The 27,963-nt window shown below is 40.0% G+C and overlaps 1 protein-coding gene across 1 annotated transcript in view; it reads right to left on the reverse strand.

Moving 5' to 3' along the window:
* Positions 1 to 27,756, reverse strand: part of SREK1 (splicing regulatory glutamic acid/lysine-rich protein 1) — a 38,435-nt gene extending 10,679 nt beyond the window's left edge. The window contains 8 exon segments of the mRNA XM_015410283.1: positions 6,218 to 6,323; positions 8,026 to 8,156; positions 9,736 to 9,914; positions 13,356 to 13,520; positions 13,947 to 14,062; positions 22,780 to 22,913; positions 27,557 to 27,607; positions 27,609 to 27,756. Of these exon segments, the coding sequence (XP_015265769.1) occupies positions 6,218 to 6,323; positions 8,026 to 8,156; positions 9,736 to 9,914; positions 13,356 to 13,520; positions 13,947 to 14,062; positions 22,780 to 22,913; positions 27,557 to 27,607; positions 27,609 to 27,715 (989 nt within the window). The 5' untranslated portion in view covers positions 27,716 to 27,756.
* Positions 27,757 to 27,963: the final 207 nt, after the last annotated feature.

Raw genomic sequence — 27,963 nt, forward strand, 5'->3', positions numbered from 1 at the left:
CAGCAAATATTACAGCCCAACAAACGCAGTTGTCTGTAGTAACAACAAGCATTACTGCTCAACGAACGCAAATAACAGATTTGATCCAAGTAATGAAGCAGGATGCTGAGAAAATAAAGGAAATGGCTGAATCAACGCAGAAAGTGAAGAAGTGCAACAATTGGAAAAGAAAACTACTTCTTTAGAAGACCAAATGCTTCAAGTCCAAATGGATAAGGCTAATATGGTCCTGAGCTTCCAGGGTGTGCCTGAGAACAAAGGAGAGAATCTTAAAGAATCTATGAGCGAGCTACTCGCCCCAGTAACAGAAATAAAAGTGGAATTGTTACTCAACGACATGGATGTGGCCTACAGGTCATATTCAGGATATATAAAGAAAAACAATCTGCCTGGGGAAATTGTAGTAAGATTCTCGAAGAGGCACGTTAGGGATGCTATCCTGAAAACAGTTGCGGCAACACCCCTGAAGGCAGGGGAGAATGCTGTTAGAACGCTAAAGGATATTCCGTTTGAAGTAAGGCAACGTAGAAAGAAATACAAAGAACTTGTGCTCTTCCTCCAAACAAATTCAATTGGATACAAATGGCTATTTCCAGAAGGTGTAACATTCAAGATTAAAGAGAAGAAGGAAAAGATTGACTCTGCTCTTAAAGCTCAAGAATTTCTAAAGGAACAGCTGGGAAGGTCAGAGGACGAAAAAAGAAGAAGAGGACAGCAGGTCCAGTGGCGAGCTGGAAACTGGTACATCTGGCGAGGACTCTTTGTCTGAGCAGGGGGCAGCGGCCCCGAAAAGTCCCTACAAGCTGCGAAAGAGAAGAGAAAAGAAGAAGTAAAGGCTGAAGGACTCTGATTTGTGCCTTTGAGAACTTTGGTTCTGAGGGATGATTGGGGATACTGTTATTGGGAAGTAAAATGTAAACTTAGAGGGTAAAAGGTTTTCTTTTTTAAAGGGTTTGACTCAGTTCATAAAAAGAATAACGATGAGAAGACTTGATGTTTTAAAGCTAGTTGGAGGGTCTCCTCTCTTGGGTTTTTAGTCGGTAGTGGGTACTTTACTTTCTCCCATATATGTAGTTCCCTTACCCCTTTTTCTGTTGTAGTTTTTTGCAGTTAAAAAAATCAATAAAAAATCCCCTCCGGGGGCTCAAAAAAAAAAACTGCTCGAGAGAACAGCTCTGAGAGAACTTGTGACTGACCCAAGGTCACACCAGCAGCTGCATGTGGAGGAGTGGCAAATCAAATCCAGTTCTCCAGATTAGAGTCTGCCACTCAAAACCACTACACCAAACTGGTGGCAAAAAAAGTGTTACTACTTCTCAAAAATCAACAGGAAAACAACTCTGCTCCAAAGAAGCGCACCCTTTGCCACAAATGATGGCCCAGGCATTACTCTTTTCTTACTGAGGTGCCATGTCAGATGTAGCTCTAGCAAGGAACAAACATTTGCTGTGTAATTTTTATTGCACACCTAACAGGCACTGCTAAGCAGGAGCTGTGTCAGTTATCCATTCAATTCAGCACATTAAGAAATCTGTGCTCCTATTCTGTTGTGAAAGCAAAGCACCCTCTCTTATTCTTCATACTTTACTATCTCTAAACTCCAGTAATTTTTGTTCACATTCTACACTGGGCACAGGACAACTGGTGGGTCCCTAAGTCCCCAGGGTTTGCCTTTTGGAGACATTTTTATTATTAGCATAGTTCCCAATGCAAAGTTCATTCTCCGAACTTATTCCGCCTCTCAACCACTTTCAATTAAGTGAGTAGAGTCAGACTTTAAATCTTCCTCCAGCACAAAAGGTCTGTTTAGTCCTCCCTTTTTTCAACCCCAGCTGCTGCCTATGAACTAAGGAACAGGCAAACCGGGACCCAGTTTCAACATGACACTGGCAGGCAAGAACAATATGCTATCTCGCACATCTATGCCAGAGATCCATCATCTCAGCTGCTGAGCTGGTATGCTAACACTAAAGTCATTGCGGCCCAATGTGAAAGACTGCACGGCTAAAGCCTTCCAGTCTGGAAGCAAGCAGCCAAGGTAGTAAAGGAAAAAGCTACACTAAACCTTCTTTTGCTTGTACAACAGGCATTAAAAGTACCTTTCCTCCTCCGCCTGCTCTGTGTGGAGCTCCCCCGCTCCTCCCCCCGCGATTTTCGGGGGTCCCCTTTCTTGTCATCTCTACTACTGACAGAGTAGTACAATACTGGCTCTTCAAAACAGCAGTGCTGATCTCTCCCTAGGCAATTACCCCCACATTTTATTGACCCTCCCAACTCAATAGCCCATATATTTAATTCTGATAATCAGAAAGTAAATATTTATAAAACGATGCAACATGGGGTTAATTTATTTTCAATATATAATAAAAAAACAAATTAAGACAATACTGAAGGAAAAAATACTTTGTTAAACAAATGACTATGCGCTGCATGATATATATTAAACCACGTTCACGAACATCACAAATCTTTTTTAAAATGTTTGTTAAATTTTTATTAACATTTTCAAAAGGTTTTATTTTAAACAAGTATCCCAACTAACATTATTCCAACTACCCAGCCTACGCAAATGAAGCTGACTCAGAATTGTTTAAAAAATTGGATGAAAATACAACTTGGTTCTTGGAGTTCATCACATATTTAATTTGTTCCAGGGAAGCAAGGCTGCTACAAGCCCACTACCATGAAGGGAACTGAAAATAAACTGTAGAACTTATTGTAGAAGATCATGCTGAAGGTCATATTTAAATGAAGACTTCCCTGTATCTATGGGATGACCAAACCTTGAGAAATTCACTGGAGTCGAACAGCAGCAGTGTTAAATAATACTGAACAAGCAGCATTCTGCATACAGCTGCTGTTGGCCCAGGTGTTCCTCCAAAGCAGCCTAGGCTTCGGAGCTGGACTATTGGTCGCTAATATTCTGGGGGGGGGGGTTATTTTTGGATTTGCGTCTGTGTGTTCCCCAGGCAACTCTTACTGGAGCACAGAGGACATAAAGAGAAGTGGCTTGATAGCCTGCCTGTGGCCTTCCAGCCCTGGTATTCTCTGGAGATCTCCCATCCAAGATGTGCCTCAGCTATCCAGGTCAGGGTGGCTGCTAATATGGCGCCTAGAAATTTCATTGTGGCAACTAGTATGCTCAGCAATGATTTTATTGTGGCAATGATCAGTAGATGTATAAAGGGTGGGATCCAATAATTTTTTTGCTGGTGAAAAAGGGAGGAAAGGTTCCCCTTTGACCACCAAAGGATCCCTTTTATCCCATCTTTGCCTGGTGGGGTGGCCAGGTGCCTCAGCACTCCCAAAGTAACTCATTGGGAAGGGTGACAGTGAAGCAGCTCCTGTGCTGGGGAGATAAAATAGCACAACAAAGCCACAGGCTGCTTTTCATCCATGCCCAGCCAACCCAGGCCAGTCTTGACTGCCATAAAAGAAACACCTTTGGCTAGAGGCAGGCAAAAGAGAAATATTGCTGCCTGCAGGAAATGTGAGGCTCCTGCACCAGCTCTGTTTACAGGTCACTCAAAAACTTGCCAGAGAAATGGGGGTTGCCCAATCTCCAGGTCTGAGCCAAAGTATTGAGACCTTTCCCTCCATTTCAGAGTCTCTGGGGCAATTGGGGGGGGGGGGTAAGAAGCTGGAAGCAAGCGGGCAAATTCCCACCAGCTGCCTTCTAATGCTTAAACTGCCATTTCCCCCAGCTCAGTTTTCCTGTACTAGAATGTTCTCTCTTTCTGAAGGAAAGTAAAGGCAAAGTGGCTGTTCAGATGGGCACATTCTGAAGACAGGAAGGGCAAGAAAACAGTGGAGCTCAGCTATAGCCAGTGTGGCATAGTGGTCAATGTGCTGGACTAGGATCTGCAAGGCCCCCACACTGCTATGAAGTTCACTGGATGACCTTGGGCCAGACACTCTTAGGCTGCAGTCAAACACATGGAATAATCCACTTTCAGTGCACTTTCTAGCTGGATCTTGCCAGTCCACACAGTAAAAATCCAGCTGGAAAGTGCACTGAAAGTGCATTATTTAGCGTGTGTGACTGCAGCCTCAGCCTCAGCATAAATAAATAAAATAAATCTCAAAGGGTTGGCTGTGTGGACTAAAGGAGGAAGGGATGCCTTTATATGCTGCCTTGACCCTCTTGAAGCAAGGAGCAATCCTTGGTGGCAGTTAAAGGACCCTCTGTGCTGGAAGCACGTGACAGTAGGGCACTTTCCTAGGAATGGAACAGGAGCAGCCAGAGTCTCCTAACCTTCCTCTCCATCACCAAATGACCTTGCCTTGTTGTCCTGCTGCTCCTCTTAGCATGCATGGGGGGGGGGCAGCTGTTGCCCTCTGCACATGTGCACCAGCTGCAGGTCCTTTCACAAAGCTGCAGAAAAATGTCAGTTGAATTGGGGTTCAAGATACAGCAAGTCAGCTATGTCTGAGGTCATGAGACCTGCACAGAAAAAAGCCATATGGCACAGGGGTGCTGTAATAATGAAGGGAGCAGAGGTTGAGCAAAAAAGCTACCTGGATCTAACCCCAAGCATTCTCGTAATTTCAAATCAGAATGTTTTCTTGTATGACTTTAAAGTAAGTGTATGAAATTCTTGCTGTTGCTTGTTTATATGTAAACTTACACCATTCAATGGGGGTGGATGAATTCATTTCGTAACCTGCTGCTTTCCATAATGGCTTCAATATTCAATTAAAAGTAGCTTTTTAAAAGCAAGAAAGGAATTATGAGAAACTGGGGTGAAGTTAGGTTGGATTAGTAGTAGCTTTTTGCTGTGGTGGATGACAACGAGAGCTATCTGTATATTTGTTTATATATTACAAATTTATCATCATCACACTAGCACAGTGTAACTGAAGATGCTGTTCGTGAACCACCACATACTGGCAATATGCACATTTTGCATCATTTAGCCAAAGACATCAGCCTATAATCCCAATGCTAAACACATACATAATCACTGCTGCAGATTGTCCAATCCTTCTGCACAGGAAACTGCTTACAAAATGTATTTTTGCAAAGGAATCTCAGTATACGTATACTCTACACTCTTCTTTATCACAATACTAAATTGGCATATGTGCATGCCAAAATCATTGCAATTTCCCAAATCCATTTATATTTTGAATTGCAAACAATATTGTAACTATCTAACAGAAATAACATTGCCCTCTTTTGGATTTCCAAACTGTCACTTAGCTAGTCAAATACACTGTTTGTCATGCTGGCCAATAACTTGTTCTTGTTTTCTTGCAGTGTGTAATTTTTTTTTTAATGTACTTACCCACAAATATAAAAACACATCCTAGCCCTGGTACTATGAATGCTCACATACAAGAGTGATTGCAACTGCATTCTCTTCACCCCCACACTCCATTTTAAACTATGAGTCCCCTTCTTCTTACCAACTGAATATTCTTCTGTGTCCTTACACCTAAAAGCTACTTGAAAAAATGTTATTATCCCCACCATTCAATGACCTCAGAGGATTTGAAATGTGAAACAAAATATATGCAGAATATAAATCTACCAGGCAACAACAATAAAGTCTACAGTACAAAGAATCTGGACAATCATGAATTGGATGTGATAAAATAGATGACCACTAAATGTAGAAATAATTCAACATGACCTGAAAATTAAAATTTACCATTTCATTGGAATCTGGGGAACTTTTCTCAGAGTATTACATGCTGCACGGCTCAAGTAAAAAGGAAACAGACTTCAACTTGAGACTGTTAAACTTATCTGGGTGATCACCTCAGGTTATTAATCGATGCTATTAGCTTCAATGGGCCTAGAAGGATGTAACACTGCTAACAATGGTGCCACAAGCTCAGGAGAGCAAGGCTCCCCTCCCCCATTTAAAACAGCACACAGGTAAACAAATTGCAAAGCATAAACACAGCTGTATCATTTTTTCATTTCAGCTCAAAAGCTTTTCAAACTAATTTCAATTTATAACATCCCCAAAGCATCCTCTGTTTCTAATTATAGCCAAAATAGTTTGATCCAGCTGTAATTATTTCTTAGCATGGTCCAAGGCTATTCGTCTATGTGGCCTTGAGAAATAAGGCATCCAAAATGTAAGACTAAAAGGTTCTTCATTTCACTGGCTCACCTACAGTATCTAAATTACAACAAAGAAAGGAAAGATCAATTATCACTTTCCCAGAGACGTTTCACATACGGCAACTTTAAAATGTTTTTTACCTGCGGGAGCGCGATCTTTTCCTTCGAGATTTTGAACTAGACCTGGATTCTGAACGTGAATGGGAACGCGATCGACCACCTTTTCTTTCACTGCTCTTTCCAGACTCTGAGAGAAAAAACGACTTTGCAGTGTAAGCTCAGAATATTTAAAGATCCCAGCTAACAATCTGGCACAACTGGAATGTACCACATATATTGCAATGGGCCTATTCTCTGCACATCTTCCTTCTTTGCAAAAATCCTTCAGAAACATCCAAGAAAGTCATTGCATATATTCGTTGAGTGCAGCCATCCTGCAGCAGTACACATAAACCAGATAATTATAAACAGCTAGCTAAATAAGGTATGGGATTTATGTTGCTGCCACAATGCACAAGATTAAAACATGTTCTTTTGGCAAAATTTAATTTAGAGAGAAACACAAAAATTCTGAGACAGTTTGAAAAACTACACAGAAATGCCAATACTTAGCACTGTATTTTATTGTCAAAGCACTATTACGGTCCAATAGCTTATGTCTGAAACTCTGAAAAGTTAGGCTTGGCCTACAGACATGCTCCCCAATGATTTCAAAACCATGGTCAGGAGTATGTTATAAAGGAGAAACAGCAATATTTTTTAAATGCTCTCCTTATATGTAGTTACTACATAAAATAGTAGACTGGTTAATTCTTTGGGTGTCACTTTCACTCAAAGGTTAGTCAGATGGCAGCTATCCTTATGCCCAATGATTTTCTCATGAACTGTCTATTTGTGTAGTTCTAATTCAGCTGAAGAACTCCAGCTAACTAAAATAAACAAGAGTATCAACTGGATATTACGCAGCAAAGGATGTTTCTGAACTTCCCTTTTTTACAGACACACCTTTTAACTGAATCAAAATGAATTCAGAATCTTAAGTTAAGAAATCTCTAGTTCTGTGTAAGATGGCTAAGGCAATCACAAACTGTTAGGGCTTCTTACTTCATTTTTATTTTCTTAAACTCATGCTGCAGTAAAATACTTTGTATGCTATTTCATCAAAATAGCATATAGCAACCTAATGGCTTGTTTGTGTGCACAATTGTATGAGTGATTCTGCAGACTGTTCACAAAGAAGGATTTGGTGAAGAGAAGGAGATGGAAGCAGACAAGCTGATGGGCTGGACGCTGAATGAGACAAGGCCCTGAGATAAGGTAACAAAGAGGTGAGCTTAAAGGAGTGAGCGGGGGCAGTGGGGAGAGGCCCGAGAGAAAATGGGGAACAGAGTGAGAGGAAGAGCCAGCATGAAGGAGGGACTACGGCACTATCCCATAACTTGGGCCTTAAAAGAACTTTGTACTTCAATGTCACCACAGCACCCACTAATGTATTTCCTGGTGCCCACATGGTTTTTCCCCAGAGCATCTGTTTTTCTCCACATATCGCTGAAGCATGCAGTGCTCCAGAACATCCATGCAGAAACACCTGCCATCATCATAGGAATATACTCTACTTTGAAACTACTAGCATTTTGTGCCTCCAGAGCAGACACTTTTTTTGGTGGAGCCTCCAGGTCAACAAAGTTAGGGACCCTGTGCTACACAAAAGTAATATAGCTTTTAAATTTAAATGAAAAGAACTTTGACAATAGAAAACAGTGCTATCAGGTGCTAAAACAACACTGACTTAATTCTAAAAGTACTGTCACAAAATTGATGAGTCAATTTTTCCCTGCTTATTACATCATTTCAGGAGATCCTTTCCTTATTTTTTTATGTTCTTTGACGTACACAACAGGATTCATGCTGGTGGGAATACTTTTCTTACAATGCTAGTAAAATCCTACCTGGTTCAATTGCTGCCGATATAAAAGACTGAGCTTCCCGTACTCTTTTCATTACTTCTTCCAGCTCCTTAGCAGCTGCTTGTGGTGTCATTTCAGGAGGCTTCACTATTGCATTGTTGGAGTGATTAATTCTAAATCAAATGGGCAGATTTCATTTAGCTTACACACTGTTCAATCACACAGGCAAGACTCAGTTATACATACAGAAAAGATGCAGGCTCCAGGCTCTAACATCACATCTATTCTTTTACAGCCTAATAATCATTTTTATAGTGCCACAGACTCAGGCACATTAGCTTCCCTTTGTTTCATTCCCCCATTTCATCATTAGTCTTTTTTTGTTGTTGTAAGCCCTCTGCCAGCTTTTCTTTTAACCTGACTAGTGTACAACACTTAGAGTTTGAAAAACTTTATAGATACTAAACAGAAATTCCTTATTGGCTGACAAAACTGTTGGCAGTTCATATAAAATAGCTTAGTTCCAACTGAGACACATACACTTAGGTTTGCAACAATTAATGCTTGACTGCTTTTAACCTTTTACAGTTGTTTCATCAGGTACAAGAGCAGAAAATACACTGTGACTCTTTTATGACCTTTCTTGATTCCCCCCCCCTCATGTAATTAATGGTATTGCTGTTTATAGAAATGTATGTTGACTCTGGCCTGTGGTTTTTAGCAAAAAGCCAAATGACTATTACTCTTACTCACTTTCATAAGGGGCTTGTGTTTTTAAATTGCAAGCCTGACACTGGGGTACTGTGGCAATGCCTAAAGCATTTCTGTTAGGAAGAGATATCTTAAATGGTCATGGCCTCTGGACCAGGGCAAAAACTGATCACTAAAGCAAGGGTACGGAGGACTATTGCAAGGCAAAAGGGGGACCACATGCAGAGGATGCTGCTGAAGGCAATGTGACACAGAACTCTGCTTGCGTGACAACTACCACTAACGGGGAAATCTGTTTGGCTCACGCGCATTGCCCCATCTATCTTCACAACTCAGAAGGGAACTACATTTCGTTCCACTGCACAGAAGATACTGGTGACAAATGGATTTCTCAAAGCTACCTGGTAGAGCACAGTTTGGGATGCAGAAGGTGCCAGATTCACAGAGCAATCCTAGGCAGAGGTACACCCCTTCAGAGCCCGAAGACAACAATGCCCTTAGGACTGTACGGACAGCCCCCATTGCCAGTTAAAGGATCTCAGCACGCCTTAGGAAAGACCAAAATCCTGGAGGAGCTGCTGCCAATTACAAGTAGACCATACTGAACTGCATGGATCAAAAGCAAGACTCAGTATAAGGCAGCTTTATATGGTCAGCCTACACTGACTGAAAGTTAATATGTACCTGTTAACAACAAATATTTATCAAATACTTTACTGTTAGTAAATGGATTAAGGCACTATTAAGAATACATCCTGGGGAAACTCTGTCAACAGAACTGCATGCCGTTATAAACACATTTAGGGCTTACCTAAAGGCAAAAGCCTTACAAGTTTATCCTCAACCGGGGAAAAAAAATCCAAATTAAAATGTTGCTTCAAAAGCTACATTGTTTGCTAAAAATAGAGATTCATGTCTCTACCATGTAGCAATTCTCTAAGATTGAACAAAACTGCTATATTGTAGACTACCACAGCATAGGGTTGTCTGCACACAAAATCCGTCTCAATCAATTTTGGCAATATTTATTCAGTTTCTTACTTTAGTGGCCTGTCTCCAAACACAACACCATTAAAGGCAAGGGCTCGAGGTACAGAATTTTGGTCAGCAAATTCCACAAAAGCAAAGCGTGTCGGCTGAGTCTCGTCTCCTGCCATCCGTACAAACTTGACTTCTCCAACTTGCTTAAAAAACTCAAGCAGCTGATCAGCTGTAGTAGTCTAAAGGAAAAGATGGAAGAGATGTCAGTGGAAGTTGATTCACATATGCACATGTAGAAGCCCAACTTTGGTTCGATTTGTTGGTCACACTGTGCTTCTACTGTCCCATTTTCTCTCTACCAGCGGGGAAAGTACAAGTCTGCCTCTGAACTCCTGACCCCAAAACCAACACTATTTGGACAAGTTGCCCATAGACCAATGGGAACCACTGTGTACTTCCTATACCAGTGTAGCCTGAGTAGACTGAATGCCCCCAGCAGTGGACCCTTACTTATCCACACTGCACTGGAGGGGAGAGGGTGATGGCACGCTTACCTTTCCATCACACTGTGCTATTTGGGAAGAAAATTATTCAGAAAGAACCACTGCTTTGTTCTTGTGTTTCCTTGTATGTTATTTAAGGAAGCAGTCAAAAGATACCCTGTTCTTCTAGCGTTGTGAAATTTCTACCCCTGTCTGTAGATGCTCATAAGCTTTGGCAGACAATACACGCAACTGTACCGTAATCTCTGAATATTTGCCCGTGGAACAGATAACTTGTGATAGGTGACTTAGTTTTAGAGGCCAAATTAAAGAAGCCTGCACAAGAACACTGCTTAGATCTAACCGTGGCCCTAAGAGAATGGCACCACTTTCTGCCATAGAAACAATGCAAGAAAGGGAACTTACTCGGGGATGGGATGCACACAGAGGCCTCATCCCCCCGAGAGGCTTTAAAGTCATCAGCTCTCCCTCATCTTCCTTTTCATGAAAATCTGCAATTCTCTGATAAACAACAATAGGCAGTTTTCCAACACATCCTGTGACGTGGTCATTTCAGATATTTCAAAAACAATGAGTACATTTATATTTTTAACTGTTGCCATACAGAGATAGTTCAGAATACATCAAACTTCTTTTCCACTCAGTCTTGAACAGTTACTTTCTGTTATGGCAAATAAAAGGTACCAAACACACTTGGCTTCCTAACAGCTTATAGTGAAAAATACTGAAAACACTATTTTTGAAGGAAGTATCATGTTTTAGATGAAAATTAAAAACCAATACTAACCAAAGCATTTAAGAGGCAGAGATACATCACCTCCACAAGCACAGATATGTATAGAACCATTTATCTCTCTCCTCCTCCAAGGCTCATATCTTTGTCATAGCTTTTCTGAACCATCCTCTTCATTGTTACCCCTTTGCTAGCTGACTCCCCTCTGGCCTATCCCATAAACTCATCAGCCAGGACCCAAAAGAACTGCAAACACCCCCACGAGAACTCAATTTGGAAGTTCTGCAGTGCCCATTTCAGTTTGGGATTACAACAAGAGGGGGGAAGAGGGACTCTTACCATATTATTTATTGCACAGAATGCTTGTGTGTGCAGCCCCTCTGGGACTGTTTCAGGTCAGGAAAATGGCTGGGAGGGGGCAGGAACCCCCTCTCCCCAAGGCCACGGTCCCAATCTGAATCAGGCCTCCGTGGCGCTTCTGAACTGAGCTCCCAAACTAGCATTTTGCTCACAGTCAATGTGGCAATCATGTGGTAGTAGTATTTCTTCAATTTCTATACCGCCCTCCCCACAAGCAGGATCGGGGCGGCTTACAAGGTCACATAAGATATTGTGACAGAAAAACAATATATAAAATTCAAAAATTAAATTTTAATTAAATTTTAAGTTAAAAATTAAATTTTAAAACATGCAAAGTTTCATAAAACCTCAGAATGAAAGTTGTCTTGGTAGTGACACAATCCAGAGAAGGTCAAAGCATTACGTAATGTGTAGTCTGATCCTATAAGCAGCCTGTCACATACAGCACACAATACATGCAGTCACTCTATATCGTACGGGATAAAGCTGAACTTTCCCCAGCTCCTACAGATGAATCCAAAGACAACAAAACTGGGGCCAAAATCAGTCCAATAATACACTCTAAACACTAAATATGTATGCTAATACAATCACTTTTATACTTGACAAGTAAGGAGACCCGCGATACTCGCGGGGGGGGAAGAGCTCCGTCTCCTCCATCCCCCCCGCTCCCCTGCACATAACTCAGGAGCAGGCACAAAAATCCCTTTTGCTTTCGATTATACCAATCGGGGTTGGCGCAGGCGCACTATATCCCAGAGGTGTGAATGCACAGATGACCACTCAAAGATCATCAGTTAGAGGTAAGCAACCTGTTTTTTCCAAGTAATGTTCCTTGCATCCTTCAGTTGCTCTATTGTGAGGGAAAGTCTATTATCTAAATTCCTACTCCAGATGGACATAGTGGTATCTGAAATTAACAGATGAAACAAAACAGATGCTATTGAAGAGGGAAAACAAAAAATTAATGACAGGTTGATACATAATAGTAGATAGATTTGGAAGCCCCAGTTGTAATCACAAGGTGGAGGAGGAGATATATTGCGGAATACCCAACAAATTTCTAAAGAATTTGACTTGAAGAAAATAAAGACCTTCTATATGACCAGTATACCAACTGGAGCCAAACCCAAAAAACAGACCTCCCAGTATCAGGACTCCAAAGACAACAAAACTGGGGCCAAAATCAGTCCAATAATACACTCTAAACACTAAATATGTATGCTAATACAATCACTTTTATACTTTATAATAGTATCTAAGTATACAAAATGTTTACAATGTATACAACCTAACCATACAATATCCTATTGTTATACAATTTACTAATATACTAACATACAATAATTACAAACAGAATACCAATTGCTGCCAACAGCCAAAAGATTTTTTGTGGAATTTCAGGACATGTGCTGTTAACAGTCAAAGGCATGTAGAACTTGACAAAGCAGCTGGCTTTTGCTTGGTTTCGTATCTTAAGTTCCTCAGAAGCAAGTTAACTTATTTTGTGTAAGAGTTTTCTTTATGTTGTAATGTTACTTCCTGGTTTCTAAAGGTTTTTCTTCACAAGAGTTGCTACATTTAGTATCGGGGCAAGCCCTTATTTCCTTAGAGGATTTCTCATATGGGACCTGTCTTTGACAGACTAAGCTTCGAAGCTGAAATAGTCTACTGGCAGCAATTGGTATTCTGTTTGCAATTATTGTATGTTAGTATATTAGTAAATTGTATAACATTAGGATATTGTATGGTTAGGTTGTATACATTGTAAACATTTTGTATACTTAGATACTATTATAAAGTATAAAAGTGATTGTATTAGCATACATATTTAGTGTTTAGAGTGTATTATTGGACTGATTTTGGCCCCAGTTTTGTTGTCTTTGGAGTCCTGATACTGGGAGGTCTGTTTTTTGGGTTTGCCTACAGATGAATCTGCATACAGTCCAAAGCATGAGGTATCAGAAAGGGTTAATATACTAATGCCCTTTGGTTTTTTGAAGCTCTCTACTGTCAAGCCTCAGAACAACAAAAACAAATCACACTTGTCATTAATGTATCTATCATCTGTCAGTAACATTTACCTGAGAGTTCAAGTTTCCAACATACACAGTTCTCCTAATTTCATCAATCTTTGAAGGATCCACATTGCCCATAATTGGTGGCTGGGGTATGTCTCCAATGGCTGTAATATTATGATCCAATGCTGCTGCAGGTATAGCTCCCAGTGGGCTAAGGGAAACACTGAGCTGAAAAACAGAGAATATGTTTTACAGAATATCTTTGACCATTACGAACCAATACACAATCCAGAGAAGTTCAAAGCATACATATCAGTTGCACTGTTAGGACTCAAGAGTTCCCTGGCCCCAATCTTAGCCCCTGTTTCGAAATGTCTGGTAAGTATCCACAAGCCATCTTAATGGCCAGGTAGGAAAATTAAAGTAATATTATTAGAATGAAGAAAGCAGTGATTAAAGTTTTCAAAAACTAGTTACCTTGACACAAACACCTTATACAAGCAGGAGATAAACATTAATGAAAGCACCTTTGGCTACTTATATTCAAAATCTGAAAAGTCCACTACTTTAAGATTAACACATGTCACTGTCACGGGGCATATACTGAAAATGGCAGCTTCTGTTAGGCAACATTATACATTAAATTGTATTCACCTGGCTCAAATGACTTTGTGTTGGTATAGGAAGCAATCCTCCACCAGACATCAGGGTTGTCATTGTAGGGGCAGGAGCCAAGAGAGAGAGGGCTTTGGCTTCATCTGGAATTTTACCTGAAGAAGCAAACATTTGCATTACCAAAAGCAAGACACCTCAACCGTTACTTTCTCTATTTTTACCATTACCCTTCAAGTTAAATATAGTAAAGAAAAAAAATCAATCTACCAGAGCCTTACAAAGAAATAAAATAATTCAAGTTTTTTTTCTTTTCCCCTGCTCGACTAGGAACAAGTGAGCAAAACTAGCAATCTCATTACCGGTTTATTACTTTAAAAACTGAACAATGCAGACAATTATTTAACACTTTGAGCTATGGGTCACCTGTACTGGAAACTTAATGTTCATGAACCAAACGATATCAAGCATGGACGCTTTCGCAGGACGTTGTTTTCACGGTGATCGAAAGTTGTGTTACACATGACAACCGTTCGTGTTGGCTGCATCACTAATAGCACACAGAACATCAGATACAGAAAAGAAGAACATTTTTTAAAGTTTAATCCCCAGAAATGGCAAATAACCAAATCAGTCAAAAGGAAAAAAAGGAGGAAATAGGAGTGTGTGAACCAAAATCTGCCCTTTTCTTCTGCTAAAGGTGGCTGAATAAAAAAAAGTTACCAAATGACTGCAACAGTCAAACTGGCCGCAAGGAGGGCAACAAAATTTAGATCTACACTACTTTTTTGGTTAACAGTGTGATCTTAAGCAGACTTACACTTTCTGTATTAACTGAAGTAAATCGATGTAGAAAAATGCAATTCTGCTTATAACATCACCGTGACGAACTTCAATTACATGAGGACTACAGCTTCCTTAATTTCAGGACAGCGGAGAATCAGGAGGGTTTTCGGAAGCACGTGCTAAATGTCACTGGACCTATTCAGACATAATCACGGTTCAGCATTTTTACCCAAGCTAGCCGTGGGTGGAAGGAAATTCACCCACCACTCCACTTGCAAGGTGACAAGCAAGTTTCAGTGGTGCCTCTATGCATGCTGCTGACTGGCAAGCTTCACTGTATGTTTGGGATAAAAACCAGGCAAGAAACCACATACAGCATTAGCCATGGTTAAGTGTGATTTCTAGATGTGTCACAGAGTGCACGGACGTTTTAGGAAACCATGCTTTAAGGACAACCAGTGTACGTTTTCCCTGCCCTGCCCTAAGATGAGCTAAAAATGGCAGTTTCCAAGTTGTTTGTACAAGATACCTAAGCAGCGCTACGAAGAAATTCCAAGAGTAAAGCACTCCTAAGTATGAAGAATCTAGAAGGATTAGCTGAAAAACTGAATTAAAATTTCTACCTACATACAGCAAAGCCTTTGCCTATGGGCACCTTTGCCTGAAGTAACACTTACTTGTCTCACTGTTAGAATCCTAGTTAATTCGGAGCTCATGGAATATCTTATTCCCTGGTGTTTTAAAGATTTCTCCAAACTACAGAGAAGTATAAACTGATTTCAAAGGATAGAAACCTTATCTCCCCCCACCCTCTAATGCTACTGTGAAAGAAATGTTCATAGTATTCTATCAGAAGATCATTTCTCCTGATATAAACCCATGTGGCACCTTTGCTTAGCATAGCAGCACCTGTTGGTTATCTCAAACCCTGTGATGGGTATTCATGCATTCAACTTCTGCCCACTTGCAGGCTCTCTCTGTAGCCACCCCAGCCCCACAGAACAGCCTTCCAGAAGAAATAAGCAAGGCTCTAGCAGTTGTGAAAGGAAGAGAACTTCAGAGTCTTCTGCTGGCTTCTGTAGTTTGTTGAATTTTAGGGCCATGGTCTCTTATGGATTTTTAAAAATAAGGTATCTGCTGGCAGTTTTAACCCGTCAAGGTTTTATATATTTTGTGGTTGTTATGTTTTTAGTTTCCATCCCTCCTTGGGTCCCCATTGCCTGGGAGAAACGGCAGGCTTATAAATATTTTGAATAAAGAGATAAAATAAAGATGGTTTCAGATTAAAAGAATAAAAAGAATTTTATTATAAGTGTGCTCTGAAATGCTGCACTTGATTTTCAAACTCATGAACGTATTTGAGCTTTTGAAACAAAAAAACCCAAGTAAGCCTAAACAGTGTAAAAAAAGCAGCAAAACCATATTAATGGAAATTTTGTTTGAAGATGTTATTCAGATACTGATGTGGGCTGAAAAGAACACCAGGCTCAGGTAGGTAAGCTCCAGATGATGTCCCAGGTATGAACTAACTATTAAACTATTATTTCTGGTATTAAAAATCCTTAAAAGTCAATCAAAAATGGGTAAAACAATGGAAAACTTGCCACTGACTGAAATGAGGCTATTTCTTTACACAGATCCTCTCAATAGACCATTAATTTGGAACAAAAAACTATTGTTACTAAGGCAACTATATAGCTATAGCAACTGATTAGGAATCTTTCCTGAGTAGGAAACAGAAGTGGTGAATACTTTACTAGGAAAAAAAATCTAGCCATTTAAAATAGTCCACATTTTGAACACAACCCATCTTTAAAACCAAAAATTTTAATGTAACTTCTATTTTTGATCATCAAGGATGTTTAATAATAATGATGATGGTTTTTAGATGTGATGTATTAATTTTACTGGTTTTTATTTGTTGTAAGGCGCCCTGAGCCGCTTCGGCGGGAGGGCGGGATAAAAATCTAATTAATAAATAACTTCTATTTTTGATAATCAAGGATGTTTAGTAATAATAATCTAAAATATAAAGAAAAAGCCTATTAGATTTCCTAAGCAACTTTTCCTCTGAGATAAAAGTATAATAGTTAAATAATCTGAAGCAATTTAAGAGAACATGTTTTGTTCTGCTTAAATATATCTATTCCTTTTCCTAATCTGGTGATCAAAATGGAATATGTCCACAAAAATTAAAAAAAAAAAACATTTTTCAGAAGAAAGAACCCATAGCCTAAAAAAGAAGTTGTTAATGGAGGTTGGAGTCCTTCCTATATACAAAACACAGAGCACTTGGGATGGCTGAAGAACTTTTTCAGAAACAATGATTTAGAGCACACAGATATACATACACACACACGGCATTCATTCTGATCATGTCATTTTAAACTGAGTAACTGCAATTGGTTAAAGTCATTATTAATATTATTATTAATAATGAGTTTTCAGTGTTACCATTTACTTCTGCAATTTAAAATCGGAGGACGGTATCTTACCCCTCTTTTAAGGTCAGTTTTGTATTTCCAAAAAGTTTAAAGTAGTTTTAGCTTTAATGAGCAACATTCCACTAGAAAAATCAGTATCTTGTGAAAGATCTATTGCTATCTCAACACGTGTTCACATTAAGATCACCAGAAGTTTCAGAGGATGCGAATTTTTTTTATTTAAAAAAAAGAATGTGATGAAAAAGGGAACAGTATAAATTTGCATTCTCTCATATCTGCTGCTGAGAAATACAACAAAGAACTGTTGATATTTTCTTGTGTAGTTTGTGCAGAAACTTGACAACGAAAACACTTCTATGATGTGTCTCTGCTGTACCTAAGAAAGTATGCCGTAATCATATGTCAAGGTTCACGAGACAAATAAATGGCGGGTTCCATCTTCCCATAGAATGCTACAGTAAAGAGAAGACAGTATACAAAACAAACACTGGTCAATACTTCATAATCCGTTTACAGAGATTTGAGTTCTCTCCAGTTTTTTTTTTTAAATGCCAGAAACTTGAACATTTAAAATAAATATAATTATTTTCTACTTTGGCCAAAGACACAGCTTGAAACAACAATGGCTGCCTGCTCATTCTCATCCAGGGATGAGGAGCCTCTTCTTTGTGGTGATCTCCCACATCGTTGTAATATTCACATACATATTGCAGCTGCATGAGAGAAAATCCCACAAAAGTTGTTCCTATACCACTCAACGAGTATGCAAAAGGCCCCACTGTCTATCTCAAGAATGGTCCTGATTAGCCAAGGTCTATGATTTTCCTTGTATGAGTCAAGAGGTTACAGGGAAGGCGTCAAGAAAAGAAGTGTCAAAGGACATTTCAAGAGAAATGTATTCCAGGGGGAAAGTCCACATATTTAACAGCTTCAATACATTGAGCCAACAGAACCAAATGTACTACTTCACTTCTCAAACAGCCCAATCCCAGCATGGTCTATTTGGAAGCGATATGCATTTATTTCAGTGGAATTTATTTCAAAGTTTGCATGCTGAGGACTGCACCCAGACTGATTACTAAGTCAGTTCCAAGGCAGTAGACAGCCTGACTAAGAATGCATCACTGAGAGAATTCTCATCTATGAGCAGTCAAGTTTTAAATGAAACATGAACCCTTATAACAGAACACCAATTTTACAGAACTGAAGAACCAGTTCACAAGTAGAAATAAAAGAAGTAAAGCAAAAAAAGGGACAAAATTAGAAAAAAGAAACAGAAACAAAATAAAATAAAAACAGAGACAGGGCGTCCGTCTTCTGCAGGCCAGACTTCGCTCTCATTTCCCCATGAAGTTGTCACTTGGCGGCAGGTTTAGTGGCATGGCAAACAATGCCTAACTCAGGCAAGTGTAACAGGTCTGCCTTGGCCAGTCTAGTCATCTAATAATGCACAAATATCACACAGAAAAAACATACAAAACCAAATTAATAGTCAAAATCCATCTACCAGAAAATGTGGACATAAAAGTTTAGAATGATGGTTAAGGTGGCATCTTTGATACATTTCAACTTTTTGCCTTTCTCAAACTGGAATAAGCTCAGAGAAATCTCAAATACACATACAATGGAAAAAGGGTCACATCTTGACAATGTAATGATGTATTGCTATATCTAAAATCACAATGTTGGTTAGTAATGTGGCTACTGAGGAAGAGTGTATGTAAATGTTACACACTGAACACCAATTTTACTGCCCAATGCAACCATACCCACACAACATTAATTATAATTCTTAACAGATGGATCAGAATTATTCTTTAAAAAACTTTGTAATCCTCCTCTTTCCCCCCCATCTCTCTCTGTGCCCATTGTACATACAGACACTAAATGATTCAGCAACAAAGTTATTATATATCACAATTGCTGGCATGCACAGCAGAGTTCAGCTGTTATTAACAAAGAGGAAATATAACTGGGCACATTACTCCTGCGTTCTGCAGCCTGGACCAGCTTTCAGTTTGTTCCAATTGAAATTCAAGGAACATGCTAGATTTGACATACCAAGTTCTCAAGTCTGATCACCGTTCAACCCAAACACGTTCATTACAACTGCAGAAATTCTGAACACTCTTATAAACAATCCTTAAAATCATGTAATTGGGAAGCTCCATGGAGAACTTCAACTTTGGAATGCTTAAGAGTCCTGTCTTTCAGGACACTGTACAAGAGAACTTACACTGATAGTAGGAGATTTTTGTGATTTCTGCATTTCCCTCTAATCTGTGTTTGCCTTTGCGTGTGTTGCCTATTCATGCTTTTTAATTATTCATATGAGGTCAGAGGCCACTGTGAACATTTTTTTAAAAAGTTCAAAACCCTGTATGTCAGAAGAGAAAAGATAGTTGACAAGTAGGGTACCAGACTGCAAGTGAGGGAGGGAGGGAGGGAGGGAGGGAGGGGACAGATTTTACAGAGAGGTTACAAACAGCGGACACCTAGCATAAGCATTCTGTATTTGACGATGAAGTCCACTGTCACTTGTAATCATATATGCTGTCTGTATAGATTCCCTCAGTCCAAACACAGCTTTGCTGACTTCTTGCTATGAGCTAAGTACTCTTCCAATCTCTCTAAGTATCAGTCTATGAATAAACCTTCAAAAGTTCTGCAATTGCTGGCTCTACAACAGGGTACCCAAGCAAGAACCAGATTTGTAAAGTCTAGAAAGTACTTGGGCACTATCTTCCTAGAAAGATAGCTTTCTAGGCCAGCTTTCATAGACAGGTTGTTTGCTAGGCTTTAGAAATCTGGTTCTCGATTTGGTCAAGAAATTCCAGCTACCCTAGCATGTTGCCAGCAAATCCAGAACTAGAATGGTAGGTATCTCTGTGTAAATTGCCAGCAATTCCAGAACTAGAATGGTAGGTATCTCTGTGTAAAGCAAAGTAAAGCATACTGGGATCACTATAAGCAAACTCAGATCCATCAGTGAGAATTTAATGAGAACTAGAAAGAATAGAAGATTATTAGTTAGCAGTGCTTTAAAGCCACTATTCTGTCCTCCAAGCAATGTTTGATTTTTTCTTTTTATACAGGGTGACAGTTTTAAGCTTCCTTGAAACACACATTCCTATATCTAAAACACATTCTTATTGCTCAAAGTGTATACCCTGAGAACAGAAATACCACACTGTGTGCACAAACAAGGCCACACTATTCTGTATTTGGGACAGTATATTCAATGTTGTTTACATTATCTAAATCTGAACATATACCAGTTCTACATCAGACATTTCACAGAAATGATTCTATTTTAGCAAGAGGTGCAGCAAGTTGTAAGGGCTCATATATAGCAAGATAAACAATAGGGCCGTTCCGATATCCAAATAGAGTTCTTCCAGTTAGTGCTCTGGCTCCTGTTTTAGCAAGCATTAATCTCCACAATCAGAACCATGATGAATCTGATTTCTGAAAGGAAGAACTGAGGCCCACAGGAAGGCATACTCTTCAGACTATATACAGCCATGTCAACGGAGCCCCACAAATGCAAGTGCTCTTGTTCAGACTATTAAAAGATGGGACTTACTGTCTGACAAAGTGCAATCAAGTAAACAATGAGGTATCAAAGCATCTTTTAAGTGCATTTAAAATTATGTTACAAAGCAACAATAGCTTGCCGTAATAAATACACTTCAATTAGCAATTTGTTTTGATTACATGTTTATAAATGTTAAGAGCATAAACTGCACATATACTTATATCTGTACGTATAAATCAAGAATTCAGAGTAAAACCCCAGCATTCAATTCAATACCTACAATTAAAGTGTTTTCTCCCTCTTATGGGAAAAGATCCAGCAAGGATGCAATCTGAGTTAACAGATCTTGATACTGGACACTGTAACTTTGGCACCAGGAACCTGGAGGTGCTCACCTATCATTCAGAACACATGCACTGACTGCCTACAACAATCCTAGGGTTAATAATGATCCCCACTGCTGCTGTACCACATTCTCAGCTCAGAAGACAACCTAATGATCATCCTCGGTCTCTTTACTACCTTCTGTTTCAGTTTCTATTCTTCTCGGACAAAAAATACTTCCAAAGTCTTCTTCCAACTTCTGTCTGAAGTTAGGTAACTCCGCAATTTACAGATCATGGCAAGTGCTCCCGAGATCGCAGTCTGCTTCCCAGCTAGTTTCAGGAGGCTGGATTTCTTCCCTCCAAGCACTCTCTACAACTTTCCCTCACCTGAAAAGGATGCTGCTACCTGTTTCTTTCCTATCTCCTAAAGATAGCACATGGGCATCCTGTACAGGTAATATAGCTGTTACAGGCATCATTTATTATCTGAACATCTGGTGTAGTTTATATATAGCAGCAATGCATGTTGCAATACTACTGTGAAAGCTGCATTAATTGGCACCTGTACTAGTGTGATCTCATTAAAACTGCAGAACATCCTAGTGTCCCAAACAAAAGATTTTCATCAACAGTGTATACACAGAATATAATATACCATTGCTTAAATTTATTTGCAAAATAACTCTATCCTAACCCCTAGACACTTATTACATCTCTTCAGTTCTTTTTAGGGCTGGATAATCCCAACTTTTAATGGAAGTAAGAACATAGTGTTATAATTCTCACTATTTCAGCGATAAGTCTGAATACACAACTCAAGTTCTTAAACATAGTTTCCATTTCAGCTTGTATCTGTCAAAGTGAGCTCTGGCTCACAAAAGCTTATTTCGTTAGTCTTTGTCACAAGACTCGTAAGTTGTCTGAATGCCATTGGCGTTCCTCAACCTGATAGTAAGCCAGTATTTTGGGAAGACAGGCAAGCACAAATGTTTAGAGACATCCACTTTAAATGCTTAAAGACATCTGCTTAGCCTCAACCAGAGCCAGAGCCTTCTTGGCTCTGGCGCCAGTCTGGTGGAACGCTCTCCCAAGTGAAATTCGGGCCCTGTGGGATCTAATGCAGTTTTGCAGGGCCTGTAAAACACAGATGCTCCGCCAGACCTATGGTTGAGGTGGTGGAGTTCCATCTGCATTGGCCTCCCCTTGCTCTGGTAGCCCATTTGCTAATTAGCATCCTAACGCCCACAGTCACACATGAAACACAATCTCCTTTGAGAGAAGATGCACTAGCTGCATCACATCTTTGATCGCCATCTGATTGTTTAATTTTAAAATTGTTGTTATGAATTGGATTTTGTTATACAATTATTAATTTATTACTGTTTTAATGTATTGTTAGCTTTGGCTGTTACTTGCCCTGAGCCCTGCTGTGCAGGGGTAGGGCGGTCTATAAGCCTAATATAATAAATAATAAATTAAGATATTGACGTGCAGGTTTTAAAAACAAAACCATTCACCCTTGCAATAGATAAACATAATCGTATTTTATGAAGAGAAAATACCCACACGTTTTAGACCTACGAGAGAATTTAAAAGTGCAGCAAACATGTTTTCTTCTTTTTTCTTAAAGGGTCGTTCAGCCCATCTCCCTCAAATGAGAACTGAATCACCAAAAAAGCAAAGTAGACAAAATAGCAACTCCTTGGCAGTTGCTGGAAAACACGAGGAACAAACTGACAGAACAGAGAACAAGAAATCAGAAAAAAGTCTGAAATACTAACCTTCTGCACAGGGCACAACTATCAGAGCTCTGTCAATAAAAACCGTGTTTGTTAGATGCTGGGCCACACCAACACTTGAAGATTCCCGAAACTTAATATAACATACTTTGGAGGAAAAAGCGAGTGGTGCGTTGCTGTAAGATAAGAGAAAACTAATTAGATGTCACTGAACCCAGCTCAAATGTAATTATAAACAGTCCTAGAGCAAGCAACACAAAAATGTATGTTTTACCAGGCAGCCCTAGTTTATTTTGGATTGGTGCAGCCATAACACTAGCTCACCCCCAAAAATGGGTATTGGCCCTCCTCCCTGTATTGTATGCTTGTGTTTTTATTGAATTATTTTATAATTTAAAATATTGTTATTCATTGTTGAGATGTTTTAATGTTTTCCTGTTTGCCACCTTGCAGACCCTGCTTGGGCGGAGAGGCAGGATAAAAATGTTTCAAATAAATAATTAAATAAATAGGGACCGATCCCAAATCCAGGTTTTGCAATTTGCATTGCCACAGATCAGTCCCAGTCCCTTATTAACAACTGAGCAAGCACTGCATCTTCATCAGCTTAAGCTCTCACTCAGCCTGAACTTGTTAGACAGGTAAGCAAAGTATTTAGACTACTAACTATGAGAGATGTGAACAAGAAAGACTTATATTCTGGAAGTGTGGTAAAAGTTTTATATTAGACATTTATTAAATATTTCATCTTGCACAGAAATCAGAACGATTTCGGTAACAAACAGTTATTAGTTCCCATTTGACTGCTTAAGGCTGCTCTCCAGCCACACTCATCTAACTTGTATATTAATTGGATGCTTGAAGATAGCACACATTAAGTAATTATACAATTGCAATTTACAAATGTGTAATCACACCACAGATTATTAAGGGTGTATTTAAACATCTCCCCCTGGATGCAGGGAATTCTACTGTAAATTGTTTCCCCTAGCAACACTTGACAACCCTGCTGGGGTTTCTTTGTTTTCTCCTCCTTAAGAAGCCTAGTAACAGAAACAAAATTACTGTTGTAGTATTAATTTAATATTATTGCTCTTGACCACGTTCAATCTGCCTTCAGGCCCAGTTAGGGGTCAACTACAGCCTTGGTTGTGCTGCTGGACAATCTTTGTTTCCATACTGATAAAAGTAAATTTTCTCTGCTAGTTGAAGCACTTGAAGAGTAGAGAATAAAAGGAACAGCAATGAGATGGTTTAAATCCTTTCTATCAAGCCAAGTTAAGAGAGTGGTTGTTGTAGTGTTAAAGTCTGCTGTTTGGGATTTAACCTGCTGGATGCCACTGAGATTTTCCCTACTTCTCATGCTTTTAAACATTTATGTAAGACCACTGCATGAGATTATTCAAACATTTGGGGTGGGATGTCATCAATATGCTGATGTAAAGAGTTTTCAGTGCCTTTGATTTTCTTTTTTTAAATTTTAAAAATGTATGGGAAATATATGCTATACTGTTTGTACATTTTTACAAGTATTATTCCAATAAAGCATCAGAACATTTTCTAATACACATTTTCCCAGAAAACCAACATCAGTGGGGAGAACATGCAAAGGTAAATCCTGAGAAAACAGAGTTGATGCTGGTGGATAAGGCTGATGTTTTACAGGAAATTGTGCTGCCTTTCTTTTACAGATTCAGTTAAGAGCTTGGGAGTCTTGTTGGATTCAGCCTTTTTGTTGGAACAGTATGTTAGTGTGGCCCTGTTCATACGAGCCCATTTGGGCCGGGAGCGGGACGGAACGGGGGCGGAGCAAACGGCCGCGATCCCACCTCAACATCTGGGGAGCGTGCCGTCTCCGTCCCTGATCCGGCCCAAATGGCGATACCCCGCTGCAAAAACGAACCACCTATCTAGGTGGTTGCAACCGTCTGGAGCGCCCCCAAGCCGGCCGTGGGATCGGCGGCGCGTCCTTGCGCCGCCGCATCCCGGCCTCCGGCCGTACTGCGCATGCTCGGGCATGCGCAGTTCGGCAGCCTCCCCCTCCCATCGGGCTCGTCCTCCCCGGCGTCTGCTCTTGCCGGGGAGGAGAGGCGCCGCGGCCAGGGGATCCGTGGGATCCCGCCGCAGCGTCTCAACGTTGGAGCGGCTCTATTTAGCCGCGCTTTGCCTCGTGGTTTCCCTGCCGTGTGGCAGGCACCTGTGATAGTCAAAAGTGCTTTTTTCAACCACATCTAGCATGGAAATTCTCTTCACTCTAGCCACACTGATCCATGCTACAGTAATTGTTTCCAAATTAAATTCGAGGCACTATTTCTTACCTTTAAAGTTTTTCACAACCTAGACCTCATACCTGAAGGACTGTATTTCCCTATATGTTCCCTTGAAGAAACAGTAATCATCTCAGAAGGGTCTTTAGTCAGCATGACCTGTAAGAACAGCCGTGGCTAGATTTCTGGCCTTTATGGCAGTTCTAATGCTTTGACACAGCCTTCTGGAAAGTTTCAGGAAGCTACACTACTTTAATTAGGTAACAGTGCAAAGCACAGGGTTTTTTTTCACAGTGTTTTAAATAATTGTGAAACTAACTTGTATTTTGTTCAAATGTTGGCTGCTTATGGTTTTAACATTTAGCTGGTCAGAACTGTGGTTTTAAATCTGATTGTAAGATGTTTTAGATCTTTTATGAAGGAGAAAAACAAAAATCAATTAATAAAATTTATGTTTCAAAAAAAATGAAGGAGAAAAACAAGATTTCAGTTTTCAAAAAAAATTACATAGAAGTAGCCAGTTTTCCAATTAAGTGTCTTTCCAGATTTTAAGTATTCTAAAAGGTAGCAGTGTTAAATCCATATGTAGCCATACATATTAACTTAGAAATGCCCAGGTGAAAGTAAACATTTTTAAAATTTTATTTTTTATATATTGTATTCCAGATTAAGAGACCTATGGGATATTCTTACAGCTAACCAGATCAAACTGAAATAAGTGTCCCATTCCAATTTAAGGGAACTGTAGCCTGGAGTCAATGACCCATACTCTGATTTTTCTATCAAAGTATAAAAAAAAAATCGAAATCAGTAGATTCAGTTGGTTTTGAGCATTCAGCTATGCATAAATTGTAGGGCATGCAATCTGAATCTTCTGTAGTATTTTATCACAGATAAAGTATATTTAAAAGGATTCTCACTGTAAAATACTTTTGTTTTGTTTTCATATGTATTAAAGATGATATATTTAGGCTAGGCTTTACTACATCTTACATTAGTCAGTCTGCAGTAATATAAATGTGGCCATAAAACATATTATAAAACTACTTGGGACACATGTTAGGATTTGAAGCTGTTGGTGTTGCATTCAGATTAGGGATGTAAAACAACAAATGTTTAAACAACTGAGCTATAAGAATTTGTTTACTCTTTAAATGTTTTCCAAGTCTTGGAAAACTGGCTAAGGGTCACTTGTGCATTCCAGGACCATCTATGTTTGTGGAATGCATGTCTTCCAAATACCAGCCTTAATCGTTAATAGTTGGAACACAACTGCAGCACATTAACACATTAATTTTTCTTAACAAAAATAGTTAGCAGAGGTTTAAATGGCAGCTTTATTAAATGAAATTTACATTCCTGGTTGTTTTATGCAAAATGTTACTTTTACACACTTAGAAGGAAAAAACTGATAAAAACAAGAAGGTAGCTTTCCCACACCCACGGACAGTTTGTTGATGAATATTAAAAGCCTCATGTCTGAAAAGGGGCCTCCCATCATTAACAACGTTCATGAGAGATTTAAGGTCAGAATGCTAACAGGATGATTCCACACATATACGGCCACTGAAGTATCTTTAAATGTACAAGGAAAAAGCCCCATAATGTTTTCTGTCTTAATTTTACTGCTCAAGCTCCACTACAAGTAACTGGAAATAAGCCCCATTTATTTAAAGGTAAAGGTTCCCTTGCTCGAAAGCCAGTCGAGTCCGACTCTAGGGTTGCGGTGCTCATCTCCGTTTCAAAGCCGAAGAGCCAGCGCTGTCCGAAGACGTTTCCGTGGTCATGTGGCTGGCATGACTAAGCACCAAGGTGCACGGAACGCTGTTCCCTTCCCACCGAAGTGGTACCTATTCATCTACTTGCAATTTCTTGCTTTCGAAGTGCTAGGTTGGCAGGAGCTGGAACTAGAGACGGGAGCTCACTCCCTCATGCGCCACACTCGGGTCTTGCCCATTTATTTACATGGGACTTATTCCCAAGTAAGTGTTCGAAGGCCTGGCGTTTCTAAGGGTTTTGGGTTGTTGTTTTTTTTTTTTAAAAAAAAAGTCTTAAACCTTTCAGGGGGACTTAAGTAGAGCTGGAGCTGAGGGCGCAATAAAGAAGAGGAATTCAAGGAGGGAAAAAGCGCCTTGAAGGAAGAAGATGGACGCGAGCCTCAGAAAAGAGGCACAAAACCCAACTAAAAGGCTCTCACGCCTATTAAAGGACCGATGTTAAGGTGACCTCAACCTGTTTTCCCCCCAAACGGAGCACCAGGATGCATTTCCCAGCAACAATCCCCATAGGAAGGGGGGAAACCTGAAAGAGCTACGACTGAAGCGATTTGGGCTCAAGGTGGGGGGGGGGAGAAAAGGGGGGGGGTGAGAAACCCGTCACCAGCCGCCATCTTAATTTCGGGCAATTCCTTTCTTTCCTAAAGATCGTTCAGCGCAATGCATGTTACCAGCTCCCACAAGCAAGATGGCAGACAAGGCTTCCGGTCAGTTCCCCCCCTCCTCTCGTTCCCTATATTATCTATGGCCCAGAGGGCCCGGTCGGGCCTCACTTACTCCGGAGGGTAGAGTCGCAACTCCTCGATGTCGCCTAAGAAACCGAAGAGAACGCATCTGCTCACTAGTGACCGCTGAAGATAAATTAGTGACCTGGATAACCGAAGTCGGCGTCAAGGGGAAACCCAGAGGCACCCCGATCCCTCCGCTGTTCAGCATGATGGCGGCAACTGTGCTCTGCGGACTCAACCAACACTCACCCGAGGAGACGGAAGTTACCATAGAGAAACAACTGCGTGTCTTCCTAGAGTATGCTGACGCTCTCAGACTTTGAAGCATGCGGCTGTCCCCTACGGTCGAAGCGCCGGTATTGCGTGCCCTAATTGAATTCAGCGCAACTTTCTTCCCGTCTCAGGTGAAGAGAGCGATTGATGGGCAAGCGGGGGCTACAGCAGTATTATTCCGAT

Source organism: Gekko japonicus, unplaced genomic scaffold (assembly GCF_001447785.1).
Source record: "Gekko japonicus isolate JY-2015 unplaced genomic scaffold, Gekko_japonicus_V1.1 scaffold179, whole genome shotgun sequence".
In the NCBI taxonomy this organism is placed as follows: Eukaryota; Metazoa; Chordata; class Lepidosauria; order Squamata; family Gekkonidae; genus Gekko; species Gekko japonicus.